Here is a 22,726-nt window from a genome sequence, read left to right on the forward strand (position 1 = left end):
TGATGTGATCCTGTTTAAAGGTGTTAAGTCTCTTGGAAGTTTGAAGTAACATTTTGAGGGATTATTTACTGTTGTAATATTTTTGGAGTTATCTTTGAAGAAAGGGGTGTTAAGAGATCCAATGTTTATTTAAGATGTTAAGTTGAGTTCATGGAATAAACATTGTTTTGTGTTTAAAAACCCACGTGTCCATAATTGTAATCCCACACCTAGGGAATAAGCCGTGTGCTAGGAAAAGCAACAAATACATTAAAGGGGGGAGTTTGGTTAACTTCATGATACATTTTGGGGTTCTGAAAACACCTCGCCCATAACAAGTGGCCTCGGTGGGGGATTTTCCACTGTGGCCCGACAAATCAAAAAGCGCCGATAGCAGGGTCATTCTCAACGTTACATGCGGCAGAAATGCCCCCTCTAATCCCTTCCACAATGGACTGTTCTTTTCATTAGATGACGCCCAAGGAGTGTATAAGTGATTAAGAACCTGGTGGTTCCTAATTTTTAAATCACTGAGCATGAATTCAGTGAAGCCCACGCTTAAGCTGAGAAGTCCACAGCTATAACGTTTTGAAGATGAGTTGGAGGGTTACTTAGCTTAAAGGTAATGAAAGGATTTCCATGACTCCTTGTGCCTCAGAGAATTACTAGAACACTGAGGAGAAATTCAAATGAATTCCAGAGAGCTGTGGCGTACTTGGTTTGATTCCAAGAGTAGGAGTGAATGAACTCCTATGATCTTGTGATGTATAAGAGAATGCTTGGTCGAATTAGGAAGTCAAAGAAGTACTAGATTTATACCCTGAAGGATGGAATTTTCAGGTCCCTCCCACCAGTGGGATCTCTGTTTCTCCTGATATCAGCTCCTCACAGTAGGTTCCCTGGAGGTAGGGCAGGCGAGCCACACTAAAGCCCATAGACTTCAGCTTTGACCGGAAGATCCCACTAGTGGCCAATAGCTCTCCGCATTTGCTGTGGATGGGGGGGCGGGGGACCCGGAAAATCCTGACCTAAATCTTAACAAACTATAGTGTTAAGTTCGTAGTGCTTGCTTTGTTTAATTTTGTTTTTGTATGCAGTGGGGTTTGTTTTTGTTTACAAACATGCAATCTGCGGATGTAAATTCTTTCAGTTAATCACTGGGTGTTTGAATTTCTCTTTAAACAGTACCCATCTCTACAGCAATTGTAACAGTGTCCATTGTGGCTCAATGGACTTCACTTTTAACTCTGAGTCAGGTGGATCCAGGTTCAAGCCCTACTCCAGGGCTTAAGCACACAAATCAAAGCTGTCATCCCAGCACATGACTGAGGAAGTGCTCACTGTTGGAGGGACTGTCTTTTGGATGAGATGTTAAATGAAGGCCTCATCAGTTACTCTGGTGGATATAAATGAACCCATGGAGGAAGAAGAACAGGGGAGTTATCAATGGTGTCCTGGCCAATAGTTATCCCTCAATCAACATCACAAAAAAAGGGCATCTAGACATTATCACATTGCTGTTTGTAGGAGTTTGTTGTGTGCTAATTGGCTGCCTCATTTCCTACATTCCAACAGTGACCATACTTCAAAAGTACTTCATTGGTGTAAGCCACTTTGGGATGTTTGGGGTTTATGAAAATCTTGACATAAATGTCAGATTTTTTACAAGGTGTGCCATTTAAACAGGGGAAGACACTTGGTTGATAACACTGGGACTTTATTAGTTATCTGAGAAAAAGCATGTTTCTCCCACTGAAAAATGAGACTCTCATCAATATCTCACCATGTAGTGTTGGCTGACAACCTTCCCTCTGGCCATCTGAATGTAGTTCCAGGCAAAGAGCATCAAGAGGGCAAGTGGAAGCATGTAGATCTCAAATATCCAGACAATTACCAAATACGACTGAAAGAAAAGAGAAAAACTTGTATTAATGCCTGAAAGAAAAGCTAATGAAACAAAAAATAAACATTGTTCTGGATACCTGGGAAGTGTGTGTGTGTGTGTGCAGGTTTAGGATCTGCTCAGCAGGCAAAGTTTTAAAGAATAGCATCACGTTATCATCATTTTAAAGTTCTCTTCAAGAAGGCAGCCATGCTGCAGGGTGCCGTGTCTATGAAACAGTGATTCACTTGTGCTTCTTTCAACTTAATCTACTGTATGTTCTGCTCACTGTGCAGCCTTCTCTACATTGGGCAGACTAAGCATAGACTGGGTAACGCTGTGAGGATCACCTTCTTTCAGTCCGAAAGCATGACCCCGATCTGCCTGCCGCTTTGCCAATTTAGTTCACCATCTTGCGCTCATGCTCACATTTCTGTCCTCGGCCTGCTACAGTGTTCCAGTGAAGTCCAATGCGAACTGGAGGAACAGCACCTCATCTCCCTATTAGGTACTTTGCAGCCTTTTTGTGACTTAACATTGAGTTTGGCAACTTCAGGCCATGAATATCCTCAATTTTGATTCCTCCCTCACTCCCCCACCCCCAAGGGCTAGTCTCAGGTTTTGCTTTCAGAAAGCACTGACCCTTGTTAAAACATTCTGCTATCTTGTTTACAGATCAGGCTGACCTTTATGCTACTATTAACATCCGCTTTAATTTTTAGTAATATCATTAACACTCCCTTTGTCTTGTGTCCATGGCATCTTGTCATTTAATCGCTCCTCCCCTCCAACTTATACCAGACCTTTTATTTTGCTCCACCCCCCCACCTTTTCAATAGCATGAAACCCATCGCATTTATACCTCTCTTCAGCTCTAAACAATCAAACAGACTCAAAACATTAATTCTGTTTCTTTCTCCACAGGTGCTTCCAGACCTGTTGAGTTTTCCCAGCATTTTACATTTTTACTGCAGTGTCTATCATTCTATTTAAGCTGGACAGGCTTCAAACAGAAGCAGTCACGAATTCTGGAAAATTCCTCCTTTTATATTGTGGGGCAGGATCTCGAGAACTGGTGTCGACACAGGAACAACTGCAAGCACAGAGCAATTGTTTGCAAGTTGTGATTGTGACTTGTGTGTTCTGGCAGTGGGCATTCCCTAATGGGGTTGCCTCGTTAGGCAGTGAGAGCCTGTTATGTTTTGAGTTACATTACTTGATGAGGACAATGCTACGTAACATGTGCTTTGAGGGGTAATGTAAAATAAACTGAGCAGTATACGCCTCTCGAATATATAGAAGGCAAGGGATAAATAAAGCAGTAACAGGTTCAAATAACCTTAGAAAAGAAACAGTGGAGTCCTCAAGCAACATTTGCTAACTAATGGTTATTTCTTCCCTTCACCTTTGGTGTTCTTGCTTTTGGTCAGTAAGCTCTAAGGTCTGGAATTCTCTCCCTAAAACTCTTCACTTCTCACTCCTGTGAGACTCTCCTTAAAACCAACCTCTTTGACTCAGCTTCTGGTCACCTGTCCTCATACCTCATGTCATTCGGTGGCACTGTTTGACCGGTTATGCTCCTGCATTTTACTGCATTAAAGGCACTGCACAATTGCAGGCTGTTGATCCTGTTGGGAAGGAGGAGGCGCAGGAAATTGTTTTCAGAAATTCTGCTGAAGATCACTCAGATAACATCTCTCAGCCCCATGAATTCCATCCACATGAATGGCAGGAGTGGGAACGTTGGGCGGAGTTTTGTCCCCGTGTCTGCCGCCAGCGAGAATGGCGAAGCATACTCAAAATCGCAAGAGAAATTGAATTCTCGCCGGCGAGATCGGGTTTCCGGAGTTTCCACGCCCCCTTGCCTATGATGTAAGGGAAGATCTTGCGTTGGAATTCTCTCCAAAAATAACTAACATTCAGATGGCTTTTACATTGGCCACAACACAGGGTTTTAATGTTGCCTTTCAATATTCCTTCTCCCTGGATTCCAGAGTACACTCAGGTCTAGGGCCATGCCAAACAGAACTGCACTGCTCCAAAGGAGTACCTTTTCACCGATTACCCTCTTTACTTAATGTCTGCTTCCAGCAGCTCGCTCTTTAACTTAAATGGGAGCTTTTACTGTCCCTTTAGTCTCCATGTCACTTGTTGACTGACAGACTCCTCAATACTGACTGCCTCAAGAGGAGTTGTTCACTGCCCCTTAACTGTCCTGGTGATCTATCAAAACACCCCCAGAGTGTCTCACCCTTGTTACTAGGTAGGAACCAATCTAACAAATATCAGACTACCATGTACCTTAAACGTTACCATCTCCACAAACTGCAAATCTAGCACCCAGGGACACAAAGATAGGTGAATTCATGGCGACAGGAAATGGCAGAACAATGAAAGGTATTCAATTCTAAATTCAATTGAAACTTGTTCTCTACCATCAAGACCAACGACATTAACAGAAGCTGCAAACCATTAGCTCCAATTACAAGAAAAATCTTCCAGTGGAAAATACTTTTTGTCGAAATTTCCCAACTTGCAATAAAACATGCTGTGGTCGTCCGTGTTTTCGATCATTAGGATGAGCCATTAAATCTGATCTCTATCGTGGACGTAAAAGATTCCATTGCACTATTCTGACAAATAGCATGGAAAATCCCCCATAGTTTTGGCCAATCTTTATCCCTCAACCAGCAGCACTAAAACAGACCATCAGGCCATTATTTCTGTTTGTGGGAACTTGTTGTACACAAATTGGCTGTTGCATTTCCTACATTAAAATTGTATCTGCTCTTAAAAAGTACTTCATTGGCGATAAAGCATTTTGCAGTGGAAGGGGCAGGCTAGATTTCCTATTTAAAAAAATAATATTAATAAAGGTTTGGGGGAATACTAGGCCGAGGAGCCCACAGGCTCCTTGTGATGCCAGTGGTGGGGCGCAAACACTACTGCTTCTTCTGACACACCAGGTAAAGGTTGAAAACTTAACCTGGCCTCTTCTGGTCGATCGACTTCTCCCGTCCACTGGACAGCAGACAGAGCAGGCCGCTCGATCCGCAGCCCTTAACGTTGTGTCACAGCACCAATATTGACATCAACCTGAAGTAGGCCCCTTCCTGCTTTCATTAGGAGCCTCAGCCAGGGCCTGAATAAGCAGGAAAAATGTTAAGGCAACATTACTGATCTAGCAATCCAGAGGCCTCAGCTAATGCCCCAGGAACTAAAATACAAGTCCCACCAAGGTAGCTGAAGGAACTGAAGTTCAATTAATTAATAAAATAGACGAGATGCTGACCCCACTAATGATGATCGTGAAACTAGTGGCTTTTCGTCGAAACCCATCTGGTTCACTGATCTCCTTTAGGCAGCAGTTTCCGAACTGTGGGACGAGCAATTGGGGGCAAAGACAGGATTGGCTCCGCGGCTCTGTGACATGCGCACGCATAATTCATTTTCTTTGTTCTAATTGGGGAGGTGTATCTTAAGGGAATAAGCTCTGAGGCCTCAGAACTGCCTCCATCAGTGCCTGCAAATTGATTAAATCAAACCTCCCCCCCCGCAACCAAGAGCTACAATTCCCCCGCTCTCATAACTCCACCTCAAAGCCCCCATTCTCACAATTCTACCCCTCCACAATCCCACCACCCCGGGCCACTGCTCTCACTCTGCCTCTTTAAAGCATTGAACTTGGGTCACGGGGAAGCCCCTCCATTAAAGGAAGGAAATCTGCCATCCTGACCTGGTCTGGCCAACAGGGGAGTCCAGATCCATAGCGACGTATTGGCCCTTAACTGCTCTCTGAGATGGCCTCACAAGTCACTCAGTTGGGGGTGGCTCCTCACCACCTGCTGAAGGGCAATTAAGGAGGGGCAATAAATGGCAGGGATGTTCGCATCACAAGAACAAATAAAAACATACGGTGGCTGGAAATGGTGGGGGTCAGAGGCGGGAATGTTTCATTTCCTGTCTGCCCCGGGAAGCTGGTTTAAAATCTGGGCCCTCATATAAAAATGAAAAGTTACAGATCAGTTTACAGCCAAACACAAGGTGATACCAGCTTTAATAGTTTTTGTTTTATTTCACCCCTGGGATGATCAGGATCAATGGAGAGGGCAAAGCAACGCAACCAATTCAACTAGTCGCCATGCTATTTTTTTTTACATCTAACTCCTGAAATGAAGAACGTCTTGAATAACATTCGACTACCCATCAGGAAAAAAACCCTGTAAAATTAGGTTTCATATTTCATTTTCCAATAAAATTTAAATATTCACGAGGTTAAACACACATCTGGTACCTGCATTTTTATTCCTGTTTTGATACTCGTCTTTCCTCAATACATTCTAAACTGCACAGTCTATCTGGTAATTATTTTATGAAACTATTCATGGGTCACACTTACAGCACAGAAAAGATGTAACTAATACCTTGTTTAGAGCCGTAAATGGCCCATATATTATGGCTAAAGGCTCAGTAATAAAAACACTTATTAAGTGTAACAATCGCACTGTAAGCTCATGCAAAAATAATCGCCTTGAAATAAAGTGTAAGAATCCAATAACCTTGTACCAGGGGAATAATTTAACAGACCCAGTGCCAGCCAAATAAAATGCAAATACTTTCTAAGTCACTGCGAATACATTTAGCAAATCTGCAGTCGTAGAGTTTGAAAAACTAACCCAATTAAAGAAGAGGGACATTATTCGGAGGTCTTGTGACAGAGTGGTAGTGTTCCTACCGCTGGACCAAAAGCTCTCACGTTTGAGTCCAACTCCAGGGATTGTTGGTCATGGAAGGAGCGTTCATAACGCAACTCAACGAGCTGATAATCAGCTCGGGAATACTCCTACTGTTCCCCAAGGGGGGAAAACAAAGTGTGTTTGTGTGAACACACGCTTAAAAGAAAATTCTTAGGTACTTTTGACTAAGCTAGGGCAGGCACAGGAGAGACGGATCTGTATTAAATCATCGTAGATTCCATTTTGAGTATGAAATAATTAATGGAGGCTATACCAGCACATTTCATCAAATATTACAGCACAGGAGGCCATTTGACCCACTGCACTGGCTCTTTGAAAGAGCTTCCAATTAACCCCACTTTCCCTGCTCTTTTCCCAAGACCTTGCATTTTTTCCTTATTGAATTTAACCTTAGCGCAGTATGGCAATGTTTTTTTCAAAGTTTTTCTTTCCCTGAGGGGCACTTTCTCACGAGGGTGTCACCCTTTGGGTGCTCATGCCTTTAGTTAAATCGGTCCATCATCCATGATTGATTTATTCCTCTGTGGTGAATGACAACTGGTGGCCATTTGATGTACAGGAGGACATGCAGCCAATTCCAAACCTGTTTGAATCCCAAATCCATGCTTGTGTGTCTTCTAGCAACACTCCCATTCCAGAGATTTGAACAGACCTGGATTTTTGCAATGACGGATAGAAAATGACAGATGTGCGCGGGCTGACTGTGGAGGAGGTGCTCATTGCCAGATGCGTCCTTGTGCAAAACAGATTCACGTCGAGTGGTCCAATCTAACAGCTGCCACCAGCCAGACCCGGTGAGCAAAATCCAACAATACTGTAGTTCAAAAGGTGACTCCTGAGGCTCTATAGTTCTGCCCACTGGAGCAACATTGTGGTTTTCCTCCTTGTTCCATGATATTGCACAGCTGTGAGGGACCTGGTCAAGGGTTAACCATGTGGGTACATCCTGATAGATGGGTGATAAGGCAGGATGTGGATGGGCTAATGACCCTAGAACTGTCCATCATTCATCCAGAAGCATGGCAGCAAACTATATTACCACAGAATATCTTTACCAGGTAGTGGTAAGCAAGATAATACCATCTCCATAGCTGTATCCTGTGAATCCAGTCCACAATTTCAATTCTTCAGTGTACTGCACTGTGAATAGGCAGCAACAATGACAACTTTCCCTCAGGAAGGCCCATGATAGGCCACCCATTCCAGGGCCAGGGCCGGAGGTGGACAACATTTTGAGTTCACATTCACCTGACAAGACAGTGGTGTCGCCCCCAAAGCACAGGGACTTCACCATTGATGCCCTACCTCTCAAAGGGCCCGCTCTGACACTTTAAATGTGCCCAAGTCACCCAACCTGTGCTGGTTGCCTCTGACCCCACAATACTTCGAAGGTTGCTTGTCCCGACTCCCATTATAGTTCCCGCCATCGAAACAAAAATCTGATGTTCGGGTTCACTTTTATAGAAATTGTGATTGGGGAGCAGGGAATTCTCCCGACCTTGCACACTGATGCGAGGACAAAAGTCCAAGCAATAATCTAGGCCTACACTCCAGTGCAGTATTGAGGGAGCGCAGCATTGCCAGACATGCTATCATTCAAATGAGATGATAAACTGAGGCCTGTCAAAAAAGATCCCGTCGACCTACTTCTAAGAAAAGCAAAGGAGTCCTCCCTGATGTTCTAGTCAATACTTAACCCTCAGTCAGCATAATTAAATAAAGACAAGTCAAAATTATTTCCAATAGTTCCATGTGGCCAAATTGCTAATTCCGCAGGCTCAGGCAAGCAAAGGGCATTTGGAATGGAAACCAAAAAGGGAGGCTCTTTTTTTAAAAGAGTATAATACACACTAGAAGGCTCTTGGCGCTACTTTCCAATTCTTTGGAGAAGATATAACAGCACGAGTTAACTCAGATCACAAAAGTAGTAATGGAACTCAATGGAAACCCAAAACCCCACCAGATATTAACGCCAAGCACTTTTAATCGACTGCTTTGCTTCCCTAAATGGCAAGAAAGGCCGTTTAAGCAAATAAAGCATGGAGTCAAATAAATCAGGTGGAGCATTGACAAGAGTTGGGTGGCAATACATGGTTGTTAACCAGTGAGCAACAGGTCAAAACATGAAAAATGTCAACAGCCAGAAATACGGAGCGCATATTACCCAGAGGTATACACGGAGCCAGATGTATTCAAAGGCTAGTTCATGATCTGGGGACTTTGCAACCAAGTTTGTTATGGTCATTTTTTCAGGTTTGCTGAGGTGTTGTAACCTGAATGAATGGTGAAAAAGAATCTTGTCTCCACCTTTGCCTGGGGCTGGAATAGTCAGGCATGAATAAAAATAGATCTGATCCTTAATTACAGGCATATGCCTGTATTAATAAAACGTCCCTTGCATTCAGCTTAAATGCATCAAAGGTAAGCAGCATCACATGGATCACTCAGGGTTAGGTTTGTGGCGCCTGGTTAATACATTAAATTAAACACTGCTCCTCGCTTCCGAATAGATGGTTGCATGTAAAGTAAAGGAACTTCTCTGATTTGTTCTTGATGTACCACTATTGGGGTGCACACTCAAAATGGCGGCCCAATAGGAAGGTCTTGCAGCTGACCACCTCCCACGCACCACTGCACAATTCAGCCCCACCCCACTCCCAGATTTTCTGGGCACCCCCAATAGTGGAGCGACCCTAAATCCCCCCACAGAGAGGCCGCTCATTTAAGACAGAGGTGAGAAGAAATCTTTTCTCTCATAGGGTTGTATGTCTCTGGATCTCTCTTCCTCAAAAGGTAGTGAAAGCAGAGTCTTTGACTATTTTTAAGGCTCAGCTCGATAGATTCTTGATTAACAAGCGGCTGGAAGAATATCTGGGATAGACAGGGATGTGGGGTTAAAGTTACAATCAAATCAGCCATGATCTGCCAAGGGCAGTATGGTGGCACAGTGGTTAGCACTGATGCCTCACAGTTCCAGGGATCCGGGTTCAATTCCAGCCTCGGGTGGCTGTCTGTATGGAGTTTGCACGTTCTCCCAGTGTCTGCGTAGGTTTTCTCCGGGTGTTCCAGTTTCTTCTCTCATTCCAAAGATGTGCAGGTTAAGTGGATTGACTTTGCTAAATTGCCCCTGAGCATCCAAAAATGTGCAGCTTGGGTGGGATTACGGGGATGGGGCGGGGTGGTGGGCCTGGGCAGAGCGCTTTTCCTGAGGGTCGGTGCATAGTCGACGGGCCAAGTGGCCTCCTTCCCCACTGTAGGAACTCTATGATTCTATGATCGTGCTGAATGGCTCGAGGCTCAAGGGGCTGCATGGCCTACTACTGCTCCTAATTTGTATGTTCATATATATTTGAAAATAGGACAGAGCAGATCCTACTCCACTCGTGAATGAAGAACAACCTATTAGTAAGAAATTCACATTTTGCAGAGTTCTGGACAGTAATTCAAATAAATTATTAGATAATGTAAAGGTTTAGTGAATAAAATTGTTAAGGTAGACTATATTCAAGGTGTGAGTGACAAACAGTGAGGACTAAAGGGGAATAATGAATGAATCTAAGATACAGTGTGCCAGCTGCTAGATTTTAACGGTCTGGCCACTAAAGCACAAAATTCTGGTTTCAAGTCCCTGAGGGCATTAAGGCTGACAGTTCAGTGCAGAACCAAGGGCGCACTACACTGTCAGAGGTGTTGGGTGAAATTTGCCGCCTCGCACCGCCGGTAGCGGAGTTCCCGAGGAGGCAGAGAATCCAGCGGTAGTGAAGAAAACAGGATCAGCACCAGGCGGCGATCCGTTTCCGATGGTCGGCACCCCGCCGAATTAAATGCCGTCAATTTCTAGCTGACCACTTCAAAATCACTCAAGTGTGAAGGGAGGTGATAGAAAACACTTAATTCTGCTTGAAGTGGTCCAGGAGCTGTCAATCAAACTTTGATATTTATATACATTGTGGTCAGAGCACTTCAGTGTTACTCACCCATGAAGGAAGATGAATGGAGCAATGTAGACAGCTGTGTGTCTGTGAAAGCTGTCAATCAAAGCCTAGCAAAATCAATATCAAAGAGAAATGAACGAATGGCTTGCAGTTCAAATATCTGAGGGGGTTTAAACACAGCTGACTGTTTTTTTCTGGCCAGGAATTGACAGGTGTGCTGTCTGTGTCTGAGCCAGGAAGTGTATTTCCCAAATGAGTGTTAAAGTAGTACATTTTTTCACTGCCCCTGTCTGGCTGCTCTCTCACTACCAAATAAGGGTCTCTCTTCTGGGGCGTTTCCTGACTGTTGTCTCTTTTCTGGGGGCTTCCTGGCAGGGGTCTCTCTTCTAGGAGGTCCATGTGAGAGTCTCTTTATTTAGGGGGTCCATGTGGGGGGGTCACTTTAATCGGGGGATCTCTGGGAGTTGTCTCTTTATTTGGGGGTCCCAGTGGTGGAGGGGGGTCCCTCTTTACTTCGGGGGTCTCTGTGGGGGGGGGGGGGGGGGGGGTCGGGTCACCCCTATACTGGGAGAAGGGGGAGGACTCAGACTCACAAAATCCAGGGGTGGGGGGCTGAATTGCCCTGCAGGCGGGGTGGGGGGGAGGCAGAATAACAATGACGGTGGGGGTGAGGAGGGGTGGGGGGGAAGATGGCTTGCTGGGGGAGGGGGGGGGGGGCACATGGCCAGCACGCGGCCTCGCTATCAGACTACTCATTCATAATGGCAGCCCGATAGTGGGATTCCCTCGGCAATCCCTCACAATCCTCACCATGCATAAATTTGCATGGCTAAGGATTGGGAATCGCTTCCTGGTAAGTGAAATTCAGCTCCGGCGGGAGGACATAGGGCTGAATTCCCCGCCGTCGGGATTCTCCATTTTGCCGGCAGCCCGGGGGCTTTCCGACGGCGTGGGGCTGCCCCACAATGGGGAACCCCATTGATCAGCCAGCGAAATGGAGAATCCGAATCACATGCCGCACCAGAAATCTGGCACGCGGGACGGAGAAACCCGTCCTTAATAATAATGATGATAATAATCGCTTATTGTCACAAGTAGGCTTGAATGAAGTTACTGTGAAAAGCCCCGAGTCGCCACATTCTGGCGCCTGTTCGGGGAGGCTGGAACAGGAATTGAACCCGCGCTGCTGGTCTTGATCTGTATTACAAGCCAGCTGTCTTAGCCCACTTAGTCCTTAGTCACCCAAAGGAGAATCTTACCTGCTGTCTTTAGAATTAGACATCAAACCGAGGTCCTAATTGCCTGTTCAGGTGGATGTAAAAGATCCCATGACATTATTTTGACAAAGAGCAGATGAGTTATCCCGGGTGTCCTAGCCAATATTTGTCCCTCAAACAACATGACAAAAACAAATCATCTGGTTGTTATCACATTTTTTGTAAATGTTGGTGGAATACAGATGTTAGGTGGTGAGCCAATCCAACTGAAGGAGAAAATACCCATGTTTGAAAATTATCATGGGCAGGATTATTGGACGTGATTACTTACAAACTATATTTTGCAAAACTGAAACCTAAAAATTTAAAAAATAATGCTATGTGCTATTACTGATGAAAATTCTAGAGAATCAGGATAATACCCAATCCCCAGATTAAATACACATCTTGATGGCATGTTTGCAAATCAGATTAAAGTATTGTAAATGATTAAAGTCTAGAAGAGTTGGTACAGCAGTTCCAGTCTACAATATGAGAAACGCATTGATCCTATCACCATTCCCACCGCAATGGTCATTTCATTCTCAGCTTTTACAGGTATTGTATCAGCGCTCATGGGAGCCCACAATTTCCGCGCACTAATAACTGTAACCAATAAGGCGAGATTCTGATCCCAGTCGCACAATTTGGAAAAATTAGGCGATTTGGGGGTTGACCAAATCAAGGCATGTTACAGCATGTGCCGGCTCTCTGAGGGAGCAATCTAACGAGTCCCACTCCACAGCCTTTTCCCCGCATACCTCCTTTTCATACAATAACTCAATTCCCTCTTGAATGCCTAGATTCAACCTGCCTCTATTGCACTCTCAGGCCGTGCATTCCCAACCATTCACTGCCTCAAAGATCTTTACATTTTTCCCTTATGTCACCATTGCTTTTGTTTTGGCTAAATCCCTTAAAACTGTGCTCTCTGGTTCTCAACCCTTCCACCAATGGGAATTGCTTCGACTCTATCCAGACCCCTCATGATTTTGTATACCTCCATCAAGTCTCCCCTCAACCATCTCTTCTGCAAAAGATTGCTGCCCTTGACAAGCTCTCTTTTTAATAGTAACTTTCAAAGTGGAAATAAATATATGTTTTAAGGGGAAAAATTGTGAGGCTATAGGGAAGAAACAGGGAAGTGGACTAATTGAATAGCTCTTTCTAAGAGCTAAGATATGCACGATGGGTTGAATGATCACCATCTGTGATTCCTGAATTTTTCACTTTGAAGGGAATTACTTCGGTTTATCGACCAGTCCAACGGCAAGGCTGATAAAGGTCAAGAAACTGACTTGCTGGGTAGAATTCAAAGGGTGGGAAACGAGTCCGAAAGTGAAAGAAAAGGAAAGCATATTTACACTCACAAAGCTAAGAATGATATTTCCAGCTGAGGATTTATTTTATCTGACTTCAGTATACCTTTATTTTCCCAATAGTGCAGTCAATTAAAACAAGCTAACATTGGAGATTTTCTTTCTCTGTTCTGTCAGAAGCATTTTGACCAATGTAGCCTAAATTAGCTTTAGTTCAATATCAAACTTTAAACCAACCCTGTGTTCCATTCTTCTTTGTGAGGATAAACCTTCCTTAATCAAACTTCCTATTATGAAGGAACATACAAGAGCTTTAATGTGAATTTTATTAATTATAAATAAAATGGCTTTATGCATTTTTACATTGCTTAAATGTTCTTTCATTTCTGATCTGGATGTTTCCTGAGTGGACAAATGCTATTCCTGTACTTGAGCAAGGAATGGAGTAGGGAAGATTTGTAATCGGTTGAATTCTCTTCATCTGCAATAAGTGGCAATTAAAATAAAAGATCAGAACCGAGTTCACCTGTAACTCGCAGCACTAATCAACGTTATTCTTAGGTTGGAGACTTCAGGCAATGAAATCTAATAACCGAGAATTCTGTCTGAGCAATCTGCGCTACCAAGGCAGCTTTACCTCACATTTTCAAATGTAGTCTGGTATGACAGAACCCTTATCTTTCATTTTGAGCTCGGATGCAAAAATGCTTGATTTTAAGGATGATCGACAATCAAACCGTATGAAATCAAATCATTAGTGTCAGCTTAGCTCAGCCATAGCACCTCTGAGCTGGTCTTTACAGCACAGAAGGAGGACATTCGACCCATTGAGTCCATGCTGACCAAGTGCAGAGCAAACCAGTCAGTTCCATCTCCCCGCTCTAACCCCATAGCTCAGCAAATTTATTTCCCCTGCACAATTTCCTTTAGGACAACACGGTGGCACAGTCGTTAGCACTGCTGCCTCACAGCGCCAGAGACCCGGGTTCAATTCCGACTTTGGGTGACCATCTGTGTGGAGATTGCATGTTCTCCTCGTGTCTGCGTGGGTTTCCCACGAGTGCTCCGGTTTCCTCCCACAGTCCAAAGATGTGCAGGTTAGGTGGATTGGCCATGATCAATGTGTGATCGGAATTGAACCAGGGTCCCTGGCGCTGTGAAACAGCAGTACTATCCACTCTGCCAGCAAGCCACTTCTCCTACCATTTTGTCAGCATTCCCTTCCTTAGTAAATACAGATACAAAGCACTCATTATTAAGTATTTCAAGCCTTTCTCTGGCACCTCTAAGTATAAATAAGGGGCGCGATTCTCTGCTCCCGCGCCGTTTCAGAGAATCGCTTGGGTTGCCAAATTTTTCCGCGACGCCGGTCCGACGCCCTCCCGCGATTCACGGAAGCGGCCAGATCGGCACAATCACGTTTTGCGTGGCGCGGTCCAGTGAATCGTCCGAGACAGCCAAAATGGCAATTCACCGGTACCCCCACGATTCTCAGTGCCGGATGGGCCGAGCGGCCTGCCCAAAACAGCGGGTTCCCCCCGGCGCCGTCCGCACCTGGTCGCTGCCGGCGGGAACAGCGCGGGAACGCTGGGGGGGGGGGGGGGGCCTGCGGAAGGGGGGGAGGGCGGATCCTGCACCGGGGGGGCCTCAAATGGGGTCTGGCCCGTGATCGGTGCCCACCGATCGTCGGACCGGCCTCTCTGAAGGAGGACCTCCTTTCTTCCGCAGCTCCGCAAGATCCGTCGGACATCTTCTTGCGGGGCGGACTCGGGGAGGACGGCAACCACGCATGCGCAGGTGATGCCAGTTATGTGGCGCCGGCCGCATCATGTATGCGGTGCCGCCTTTACGCGGCGCCAAGGCTTGGCGCGCGTAAATGATGTGGCGCTGCTCCCAGCCCATTTTCGGGCCCTGAATCGGTCGGGATAGGGGCCGTTTCGTGCCGTCGAAGTTACGACGGCGCAAACACTCTGTCTCCATTTCAGAGAATCGCGCCTAAGGTCTCATAATTAAGTGCGTAAGTTAGGCTAACGCTATTGGAAGTTCTTTGAGATAAAATGGGAAACCAAGAGCGCCACCCCACTCCCCCCCTTTGTGGTTTGTCTTGTAGCCAAGGAAGCGGCCTGCCATTGGCCTACGGTGAATATTCCAGGCCTGTCCTGTGATGGGGTTTTCCTGATGGTCGCACCCTCTGCTGCCGGGGCTGCCGTCAGCGGAACCAGAAGATCCCCGGAGAAATTCCGACCTGGTGGATGTAAAACATCCCATTGGATTACTTGAGGAAGAGTGCTACAGTTTTTCTAGTATTCTGACCAACATTTATCCCTCATTTAATTCCACCACAACAAATTATCATCTGCTCGCTTGTCGGAAGAGCTGTTTGTGGGAGCTTGTTGTGAAGACATTAGCTGTCTGGTCAGTCTACAGCAGAAGAGCAACTACATTTGAACAACAATGCGCCAGCTGTGAGGCATTTGTAAAGTCCTGGGGCGGCTCCCACCCTCGCCGGGTGGGAGAATCGCCGGGGGTCGGCGTGAATCCCACTCCCGCCGTCCTCCCAATTCTCCCGCCCCCCAAAAACTGGCCCGGTGTGAGTCGCGCCGCCCACCTCGGAGAATGGCAGGGTCCGGCGTGACACAATGGGTGCCGGGGCGCCCGGATTCTCCGGCCTGCGATGGGCCAAAGTCCCGCCCGTCTGTAGCCGGTCCCGCCGGTGTAAAGTGGAGTAGGTCCCTTACCGGCGGGATCTGGTGGCACGGGTGGGCTCCGGGGTTCCAGGAGGGTCGCAGAGGGATCTGGCCCTGGGAGGTGCCCCATTGTGGCCTGGCCCACGGTCGGGGCCCACCGATCCGCGGGCGGGCCTGTGCCGTGGGGGTACTCTATTGTTCTGCACCGGAGGCCGTGGTCTTCCGCCATTCCTGGTGCGGAAGCGGTTCCCTCTGCGCATGCGTGGGGATGACACCAGCACGCGCTGGTGCTCCCGCGCATGCGCCGACTCACGCCAGCCGGCGGAGGCCCTTCAGCGCCGGTTGGCATGGCGCCAAGCCCCTACCCTGCCAGCCGGCGGGGCGCAAACCACTCCGGGGCAGGCCCAGGCCCTGAAGGTGCGGAGGATTCCGCACCTTTGGGGCGGCCCAATGCCGGAGTGGTTCACGCCACTCCGTCCCGCTGGGACTCCCCCGCCCCGCCGGATACGGGAGAATCCCGCCCCTGAAGTCATTTCCATAACCATTAAATGGTCTAGATCTCGCTCAACAATTTCTAGTGGAATTGGAATGCAGAACAGTGAAGTTCAGTTCTCGATTAGAAAACTAAATCCAATGGCTCAGTTTAGCTACGATATAATTTAATGGAACAACAATCCTGTTGTAACTAAATTACAAACCACTTATAATAGTGATCTAATCATACATATTTCATTGTTTAGCCCTTAGGGAAGAATACAATTAGACTCCCAACCCAATGAATCCAGCCACAGAGCATTTCATTTTTAAGTGTACCATATTTTAAAAAGCTTTACTTCCATCTCGGCGACAGAAAATGGTCAATCTCAAAATCGCAAGTTGCAATTTAGTCTTGAAAATGGGCGGTGGTGGATCAAGACGTAATCTAAAGGAATGTGTGTGATATTAGTGCACAGTCCTTTCTAGAGTCAGGGGGCGGGACTCTCCTAGATGGAGGCAGAGTGTTCGGGCCATCGTGAATGCCGTCGAGGTTCACGATGGCGCGAAACGGCCCCTATCCCGACCGATTCAGGGCCCGATAATGGTTCTAGGAGCGGCGCCGCGTCATTTACACGCGGCAGGCCTTGGCGCCGCGTAAAGGCGGCGCCGCATACATGACGCGCGACCGGCACCGCATAACTGGCATCACCCACGCATGCGTGGTTGCCGTCCTCTCCGAGTCCGCCCTGCAAGAAGATGTCAGACGGATCTTGCGGGGCTGCGGAAGAAAGGAGGTCCTCCTTCAGAGAGGACGGCCCGACGATCGGTGGGCACCGATTGCGGGCCACATCCCATTTGAGGCCCCCCCCCCCCGGTGCAGGATCCCCCCTCGCAGGCCGCCCCCCAGCATTCCCTCGCTGTTCCCGCCGGCAGTGACCAGGTGTGGATGACGCCGGGGGGAACCCGCCGTTTTGGGCTGGCCCATCCAGGCCTGAGAATAGCAGGGGTGCAGGAGAATCGCCATTTTGGGGGTCACGGGCGTTTCTCTGGCCTGCGCCGCGCGGAGCTCGACGGGGTGGTTCTCGCCGTTTGGGAGAATCGCGGGAGGGCCTCGGACCAGCGTCGCGGGAAAATCTGGTGACCCAGGCGATTCTCCCAACCGGCGCGGGAGCGGAGAAACGCGCCCAGGGTGCCAGTTTTGTATCAGAAGTAAAGAAGATACCACCTAGCCAGCTTTGTGATTCCTTTTCTGGTTAATTATTAAACAAGAGCCATTGTGTGGCTCTGTGGCTTGGGCCCTAAAAGTTTGCATTGCAATAAACTACTCCAAATCAGGGTCACATTAGCTAACAGTCAGTCCAGATGACAAACCCAGGCGCTCACTCGCAGCTTCACGCTCCACACCCTGGGGACCCAGTTAATTGTATATGGATTGTGTTTAATCCTATGCAGGTGGAGGACATTAATTGGGGTTTCACTTGAGCTCATATTAAGTGACACTTACTGAAACTGGGGTGGTTGAGTTTGGACATATAGATGCTTGTAACATTAAACTCAGTGAAATGAAAAAAATTAAAATCGCTCTTTGTCACAAGTAGGCTTCAAATGAAGTTACTGTGAAAAGCCCCTAGTCGCCACATTCCGGCGCCTGTTTGGGGAGGCTGGTACAGGAATTGAACCGTGCTGCTGGCCTGCCTTGGTCTGCTTTAAAAGCCAGCTATTTAGCCCTGTGCTAAACCAGCCCCAGTAAGGGAAGCCGATATTTGGTAGGGCCACTGGGGGAAGGACACACCCACCCACCCTCCCAGCCCATTTCCCTCCAAAGTTGGGTGATGCTTGTTCTGGTAGGAAGTGGTCATTGGTCACTTAATGGCCTCAGTTGGGGCAAGTGTGGGTGAGTTGCCCTAATAAAATCATAAAAAATCACTGCCAGGTCAGGGACAGGAGAACACTTGCACAATTTTAAAGACCTGCCCCGCCGTCAGCAAACCCGTCAGTGGGGTACCGCAAAATTCTGCCGAAAGTTCTGAAGCAATTCATGCAATGGTAAGAACACAACAAATGTCCCTGCTGTAGGAATCAGGTCAAACATGGGCAAGGAAACCTCCTGCTGATTATCTAATACACTGTTGCTTCACAGTGCCAGGGACCCGGACTCGATTCCCGACTTGGATCACTGTCTGTGTGGTGTCTCCATGTTCTCCCCGTGTCTGTGTGGGTTCCTCCGGGTGCTCCGGTTTCCTCCGACAAGTCCCGAAAGACGTGCTGTTGGACATTCTGAATTCTCCCTCAGTGTACCCGAACAGGCACCGGAGTGTGGCGGCGAGGGAATGTTCACAGTAACTTTTTTGCAGTGTTAATGTAAGCCTACCTGTGACATTAATAAAGGTTATTATTATGTATCACACCCCTCAGTTGATGAATCAGTTGAAACCAAACGGGCCCAGTCCTAAAGGACATAACTGCGACACTGGGACTGCGGCAGGTGGTGAGGGAACCAAAAAGAGGGAAAACCGTACTTGACCTCAACCTCGCCAATCTGCCTGCTGCAGATGCATCTGTCCATGATAGTATCAGTAGGAGTGACGACCGCACATTATTTGGGGAAATGAAGACCCGCATTTACATTGAGGATACCCTCCATTGTGATGTGTGGCACTATCACTGGATTCAATGGGATGGATTCCGGACAGATCTAGCAACTCAAGAGTGGGGCATTGTGGGCCATCAGCAGCAGCAGAATTGCTCTCAACCACAATCTGTAGCCTCATGTCCTGGCATATCACCCATTTTACCATTACCACCAAGCCAGGGGATTAACCGTGGTTCAATGAGTGCAGGAGAGTATGCCAGGAGCAGCACCAGGCATACCGAAAAATGAAATATCAACCTGGTGAATCTACAACACAGGACTAATTGCATGCCAAACAGCATAAACAGTGCGGGATAGAGCAAAGTGAATCCGCAACTAACAGATCCGATCTAAGCTCTGCAGTACAGGTAGATCGAGGCGTGAATGGTGGCGGATAATTAAACAACTCACTGAAGGAGGCGGCTCCATAACTATCTCCATTCTCAATTATGGGGGAATCCAGTTCATCAGTGCAAAAACAAAAGGCTGAACCATTTGCAACAATCTTCAGGCTGTAGTGCCGAGTGGATGATCTATCTTAGGCTCCTCTGAGGGTCTCCAGCATCACAGATGCCTTTTTTCAACATATTCAATACACTCCACGTGATGTAAGAAATGATTGAAGACACTGGATACAGCAAAGGCCATGGGCCCTAACAATATTCTGGCAATAGTATTGAAGACATGTGCTCCAGAACTTGCCGCACCCCTAGCCAAGCTGTTCCAGTACAGCTACAACACTGGCATCTACCAGCAATGTGGAAAATTGCTCAGTATGCCCTGTATGCAAAAAGCAGGACAAACATAACCTGTTCAATTACCACTCCATCATTCTACTCCCGATCATCAACAAAGTGATGGAAGGGGTCATCAACAGCACTATCAAGCGGCACTTGCTCAGTAATAACCTTCTCACTGATGAGTTTGGGTTCTGCCAGGGTCACTCAGCTCCTAACCTCATTCCAGCCTTAGTTCACACAAGGACAAAGGAGTTGAACTCCAGAGGTGACGGGAGAGTGACTGCCCTTGACATCAAAGCAGCATTTGACCAAGTATGGCATCAAGGAGCCTGAGCAAAACTGAGTCAATGTGAATCAGGGAGAAAACACCCCAATGATTGGAGTCATACCCAGCACAAAGGAAGGTGGTTGTGGTGTTTGGAGATCAATCTTCTCAGTTCCAGGACATCACTGCAGGAGTTCCTCAGGGTCGTGTCCCAGGCCCAACCATCTTCAGCTGCTTCATCAATAACCTTCCTTCCATCATAATGTCAGAGGTGGGAATGTTCGCTGTTGATTACATAATGTTCCGCACTATTTGCAACTCCTCAGATACTGAAGCGGTCCATGTCTAAATGCAGCAAGACCTGGACAATATCCAGGCCTGGGCTGACAAGCGGTAAGTAACATTTGCACCACACAAGTGCCAGACAATGGCCATCTCTAGTAAGAGACCACATACACAAGAAAAAATCTAACCAGCATCCAATGACATTCAATGGCATTACCAAGGCTGAATCCCCTGCTATCATCATCCTGGAGATTACGATTGACCAGAAACTGAACTGGACTAACCATGTTAATAGTTTGTTTACAAAAGCAAGTTACAGGGTAGGAATCCTGCGGTGAGTAACTCACGTCCTGGCTCCCCAAAGCCTGTCCACCATTTACAAGGCACAAGAGTGTGATGGAATACTCTCCACTTACCTGAATGAGTGCAGCTCCAACAACATTCAAGAAGCTTGACACCATCCAGGACAAAGCAGCCCATTTGATTGGCACCCCATCCACAAACATTCACTCCCTCCACCACCGACCCCCAAAGTAGCAGCAGTGTGTACATCTACAGATGCATTCCAGGAACTCACCAAGGCTCCTTAGACAGCATCTTCCAAACCCACAACCACGACCATCTAGAGTGACAAGGGCAGAAGCTGCATGAGAACACCACCACTGGAAGTTCCCCTTCGAACCACATACCATCCTGACTTGGAAATATATCACTGTTCCTTCACTGTCGCTGGGTCAAATTCCTGGAACTCCCTCTGAAACAGCACGATGGGTGTACCTAGACCAAATGGACTGCAGCAGTTCAATAAGTCAGCTCACCACCACTTTCTCATGGAAAATTAGGCATCAGCAATAAATGCCAGACCAACCAACGATTTCCACATCCCATGAATGAATAAAAATAAACTCTCTCAGCTCTGTAACCTTTATTGCTTCTGTTCTTCAGAATTAAAACGCTACAGTTAAATGACCAAATCTAGTTCGAAGATATAACAGATATAATTGATAAAGTTTGAAATTCCTCAACAGAGATATTTCACAACAATAAATCAACCTGGCCTGGCCATATTGCACAGGCAATGGCAAATTGACCCTGGAAGGTTTAAATTGGCCTCTTCAACCAAGTTCCAAAGCATTAAATTAGATTCTGTTAACAACATTAGAAAATTTGCTGATTCGAACAACTTGTGAAATTTGGCAAGATTATCTTTTAGACTTGAGAAGGCCATCGGGATAAAGCGGGGGAATGGGACTGATGGAATTGGTCCACAGAGAGCTGGCATCGACTAAATGGACCGACTCGCCTCCCTCCCTGCCATAATAACTCAATACCTCTGTATCATCCCCTCCGCTCACATTAAGTCACATAGCCATCCAGCTCCCTCCCAGGTTACGTGTCACTCTTAAAATGTACACAGCCCCAGAGTGCGAGCTCTGACGGTTTCGAAACCCGAAGCCCAAGTGTCAAGTTGCTTTATGATATTCACAAAAGCCTGAATACCGCTGAAGAAAAACAATCAGGTGGCCGCCTAGGTGGCGGAGAAGAGAGGGAATGTGTTTAAACTATCAGTTCATGCACTGTGGATTTAAAGGGGGGAAAAAACATGTCTGACTGAACGGACAAAGCTGCCTTCGGGGTTTTTTAGAGCAAAAGGAAAACATTCCTACATAAGGAAAAATGTTCGACATAATCCCTGTTAGAAACCAGATACATTTTGCATGTAAAAAGGCAAGTTTTTTGTGGAGTTAAGCATGTAAAGGGCAATAACTACATTCTTTAATAACTGGATAATCAGGAGAAATGTATTACCCTGTACGGGGAAACACAACCATTATCAGATTAAACGAAAATGTATTAACCGCACAGACATGACATTATATTAGAAAACTGATTTGTTCCTACTGACTCATAATTACTCTCTGCTGGTCACAGAGTGAAGATTGAACCTATGTCAATAAAGCCATTACTCAGGGTTGGAATCTGACAGTGATACACAGCTGTAAAACGGAAGAGGAAAAATTTTGAAGCCAGTGTTCAAAACTGGGTCAACATATAATTATTGAGAACAGTTTGTCGAATTTCTGGTGCTGGATAGGACGAAGGTGCAAAACACCAGGAGCTGCATTGAAGAGAACAAATCTGGAACAGAAACCAGGTCAGGTCCAGGGGCATAGGTTCAGTGAACAAAACAAAATGGATTTCATGACCATAGCCCGTGGGTGCTGAAAGCAGAAAAAACAGACGCATTTACCACGTTGTGCACTGGCCTCGACTAAACAGCCTAATTCGTGGACATGCATCAATCACCGGCCTTCTTCAAGGACTCGGCCGCGCTCTGTTGACAAGATCCAGAATGACATAACACTCTAGGTTCATCAGCTACCTAGAGACAATTTTGAAGTGCAGCTGATGCCACTTCGTGCCACTTACCCCGGCACAGCCCGCACCGTCAACCCTGGCACAGCCTGTCATGTTGGGTGTCCTGATACACAAATGAGCCAACACGGCTGTA

At 46.7% G+C, this 22,726-nt stretch overlaps 1 protein-coding gene across 1 annotated transcript in view; it reads right to left on the reverse strand.

Moving 5' to 3' along the window:
• LOC140386398 (multiple C2 and transmembrane domain-containing protein 2-like) overlaps positions 1–22,726 on the reverse strand; it is a 606,972-nt gene that overhangs the window by 112,788 nt on the left and 471,458 nt on the right. Inside the window, exon 18 of the mRNA XM_072468698.1 lies at positions 1,763–1,882. Coding sequence (XP_072324799.1) covers positions 1,763–1,882 — 120 coding nt within the window. The remainder of the gene's footprint in view (positions 1–1,762; positions 1,883–22,726) is intronic.

This window comes from Scyliorhinus torazame, chromosome 12, assembly GCF_047496885.1.
Source record: "Scyliorhinus torazame isolate Kashiwa2021f chromosome 12, sScyTor2.1, whole genome shotgun sequence".
Taxonomy (NCBI): Eukaryota; Metazoa; Chordata; class Chondrichthyes; order Carcharhiniformes; family Scyliorhinidae; genus Scyliorhinus; species Scyliorhinus torazame.